Genomic DNA, 3,894 nt, shown 5'->3' on the forward strand with positions numbered 1-3,894 from the left:
GTGGATGTGTGCGTGGGTCTGCGTGTGGGGGTTGTGGTTGGGGAGATATGAGGAAGAGACAAAGCCAGATTGGTGATTACAGGTGGGCGGGTCGGTGGGTGGGCGGGTCAGCACCAGGGTGTGGGGTCGTCCAAGGTTTGGGTGCCGCGGCGGCGTTGGGGTGGCCGGGCGTTGCGAGTTGCGCAGGGGCCAGGTCATGACGCCCGCAGCCGCCCCAACCCCAGTGCTTTGCGCTCACCTTCTTGTTGGCGTTCTTTTTGAGGAAGGTGAAGAGCAGCATGAGCCGCTTGTCCCCGGGCACGACGCAGTACCCCTGCTCCAGGCCCTCGCGCGTGGACACGGCGCGGCTGTCGTCAACGCCGACATACAACGGCTTGTGCTTGAACGACAGCCGCGCTAGGTCCTCCACCTTTTGAAGGGTTTGTTGAATATCAAAATCGCAGGTTTGCAAAAAAGGTGATGATTGTGGGCATAAGGTATATCATAGGCCCGTGTTTGGATGCGAGCACCACAGACTATTGCTTGTGATGGTGCCGGGAGGACGGCACGTGGCGCGTGCCCATGTGCTTCATCACCCGCCCTTACACCCATGCGAAGCAGCACAACACCAATCCACCCTCAAACTTTTATGTGTTTCTTACATCAAGATCTTTGACATTCAGGCTGGTGCAGGCCCCTGGCTCTGACCCCACCTTTGTGGTCTGTGTTGCGCTGAAGAGCATGGTCTGGCGCTCACGCGGCAGCAGCTTGATGATCTGGCGCATCTCCTCCTCAAAACCAATCTCCAGGATGCGGTCCGCCTCGTCGATTACGAGGCACGCCAGGTTGCTGTGTGTGTGTGTGTGAGCGTGCACTTGTGTGTATGGGTGTGTGTTTGTGAGCGTGCACTTGTGTGTATGTGTGTGTGTGTGTGTGTGTGTGTGAGAGCGTGCACTGGTGTGTATGTGTGCATGCATGTGCCCATGTGGTTGTGTGCACGTGTGTGCGTGCAGGTTCAAATTGTTGCAAGACTGAGTGTGGGTTGAGGGTTTTGGCTTTGACCTTGACGAGGGTGAGGGGGGGTGAGAGTTCATCGCAAACCACTGCCGCACCCTCCAAGGACTGAGGGCGGGACGGCACCCGGGGAGCGAGGCGGGGCGCTGGACGCCCCGCGTTGTGGGGGTCGTCACGGCGTGTGGTGTGTTTTGGCGCGGGCCGAAACACACCACATGCGGTGTGCTGCCCCACTTCACGTAGTCAAAGCACATGGACCGCTCGCCCCAGCACGAGAGCAATCATTATTGTTATTGTTGCCTGCGGCGCGCGTCCTCACCGCACTACGAAGCCCTTTGTGTTCTGCAGGTGGTCCAGCAGCCGCCCCGGGGTGGCCACCAGCAGGCTGACGCCCTTGACCAGCCGCTCGGCCTCGCCGCGGCGGTTGGCGCCCCCCATGACCAGGCCGTGCGTCTGGCTGCGGGTGTGTGGGTGTGCGTTGTGTGTGTGAGAGTGTGTGTGTGTGACGTGTGGGGGGGTTGCAACGATGGTAAGCCATGATTGAGAATACGTGTACTTTTTGTGTGTGTGTAGGATCTCGTGTATGTTTGTGCATGCGCGCACGTGTGTGTGTGTGTGTGTGTTTTTGTGTGTGTGTGCATGCGTGCATGCGTGCGTGTGTGTTGTGCGAGTGAGTGTGTGTCAGTGCGTGTGTTTGTACACTTCAGGGTGTTGCTTGGCAACCGCTGGCCCAGGACTGCCGGTGCGATGCCGGCTCAGCGCCTGCCAGCTGCGACTGGCTGCCACTCACCCGGCACGACATCCGGCTCGCGGGTGCGAGCCGGTGCGCATTGTCTGGCACGATCAGACCCCTCTCGCCCCCACTTGTGGCGCTTCATCAGGCCCCACGCGGTGCTGACATCATGACGCCCCCCCCCTCGGATGCCTACATGACCCTTCTTGCGCCCCCCCCCCCCAAAACCTCACGTGTCCCACCTCTATTTTCTTTGTGACAACCTGCTGACAACATACAACCTCCTACCCCCCTCCGCACACCAACGCACAGCCCCTCACCCCCTCCCAACGCACCCCCCCCCACCTGTGATGCTTCATCAGGTCACGCGCCACACCATAAATCTGCAGCGCCAACTCGCGCGTCGGCGCAATGACGATGGCCCCCGTGCCGTTCCTGGCGGGGGGCAGGGTTGCGCCGCGCGGCGGCTTTGGTTATAGTTGTGATTTTTACGAGGAGGTGGATTGGCAGGGGCGGGGGCCGAACCAAACCGCAGTGCTTCGAGCTTTTCCAGCGGCCGCCCCAAGGCCGCGCCCCCAAGCCAAACGTGGCTGCCGCGGCGCAGCCGCTGAGGCGGCGCGCGCCCAGAGCGCGGGCCGCGGGCAGCCGCACCTGCGATAAATGCGAGACGCTGCCGATCGGCCCCAAATCACCGCCCCAGGTGCCCTCATCCCCCAAAAAGAGACCCACCTGGGCATGAACTTGGCGCGCTGCAGCAGCTCCGCGGCTGGGATGAGGAACGCGAGCGTCTTCCCGCTGCCCGTCCGCGCCGCCCCCAGCACGTCGCGCCCCGTCAGCAGCGCGGGGATCGTGCGCGCCTGCACCTCCGTCATCACCGTGAACCCCATCTCGTCGATCGCCCTGCGTGTCGGGTCGGACAGCTCGAGCCCCGAGAACGGCGCCTCGCTCATGATGCCGGCCACGGACGCGACCGCCCGCTCAACTTCCAGAGACAAGGGCCCCTTCTTCCCCGCCTTTGCCGCCGCGGGCCGCCCCTCGTCGTCGCCGCCGCCGCCGCCGTTCTCCGCGTCCTCATCGTCCCCTTCGCTGCCGCTCATCGGCTCGTCGCTGCCGCCGTCCTCGTCCCCGCTGCCGCTGCCGCCCTCGTCCCCCTCCTCATCCTCATCTTCTTCTTCGCTGCCGCTCAAGCCCTCGTCGCCGCTGCTGCCGCCGCCGAGGGCGCCGCCACTGCGGCCGTCACAAGGCACAAAGGCGCCGTCGTCGCTGCCGCTGCCGCCCTCCTCCTCCTCCTCCTCCTCTTCGCTGTCATCGGCAGGGGACGGCCTTTTCAACGGTTGCTGCTGCTGCTGCTTCTGCTTCTGCTGCTGCTGTGGCTGCTGCTGCGGGGGCCGCAAAACGGCGGGGCAGGATTGGGGGTGTCAGCGCAGGGCGAGTAGCCAGGGTGCAAAAAGGCAGGCACCTCACACCTCCCTTCCCCTGCTAGCGTGCAAGGCGCTTCAGGCTGCGCAAGCATGCCATCAGATCAACTGTGGCTACCTTAAACTTCTTGGGGGCGCTCTGTCCCACAGGCTCCCCTTTCAAGGGCCGCTTGGTGCCCGGCTGCTGGTGCGGCGGCGGCGCCGCCGCTGCAGGCGCAAGCGCCGCCGCGCCGTTGGGAGACGGCGCGCCACCGGCCGCTGCGGATTTGTTCTTCTTTTGTCGCTTGCGCTTTTTGCCCTCCTCTCCGGGCCCCATGGAGCGCGAGTGAGGAGCTGGCCCCGCGGCGTCTGCGGAAGGATCGCTGTGCAATAGCGTAGAGCAAGCGGATGTATACGCGATGTATGCAGATTGTCTGGTTGTTCCTTGTAATGACGCGGTGCTTGTGATGAACGCGCTGACTCCGATTTGACAGTCGCTGCTGCACTGATGTCGGCACCGGGTCGGCACTGCAGACTGCCTGCACTGAACAACTATGGGCAGCGGTCGCTTGACATACAAATGATGCTCATTCAATTACAAATAGGTTGTCCAAACCGCACACCGTGATCTCGATTCACCAAGCCAGGCGGCAGGCGCTCTCCCTGCCCTCCCTCAATCGCTGAAACTTGGTGTGTGGCGGACCTATATCCTCAAGGCCTTCAGTCATTCCGATCCTCCCTTTCAGTAGCCGCAGTGCAGGTCCGAGCAGT

At 63.0% G+C, this 3,894-nt stretch overlaps 1 protein-coding gene across 1 annotated transcript; it reads right to left on the bottom strand.

The window, feature by feature from the left end:
* Positions 1-238: 238 nt before the first annotated feature.
* MNEG_14319 (ATP-dependent RNA helicase DDX18) lies at positions 239-3,460 on the bottom strand (the record flags this gene model as incomplete). Its single annotated transcript, XM_014037209.1, has 6 exons — positions 239-409; positions 693-828; positions 1,313-1,450; positions 2,072-2,161; positions 2,456-3,105; positions 3,263-3,460. Coding segments are annotated over 6 exons (1,383 nt in total), but the record flags the coding sequence as incomplete, so codon positions are not given.
* Between the last annotated feature and the right edge of the window lie 434 nt (positions 3,461-3,894).

Source organism: Monoraphidium neglectum, assembly GCF_000611645.1.
Source record: "Monoraphidium neglectum strain SAG 48.87 unplaced genomic scaffold scaffold04399, whole genome shotgun sequence".
Classification (NCBI taxonomy): domain Eukaryota; kingdom Viridiplantae; phylum Chlorophyta; class Chlorophyceae; order Sphaeropleales; family Selenastraceae; genus Monoraphidium; species Monoraphidium neglectum.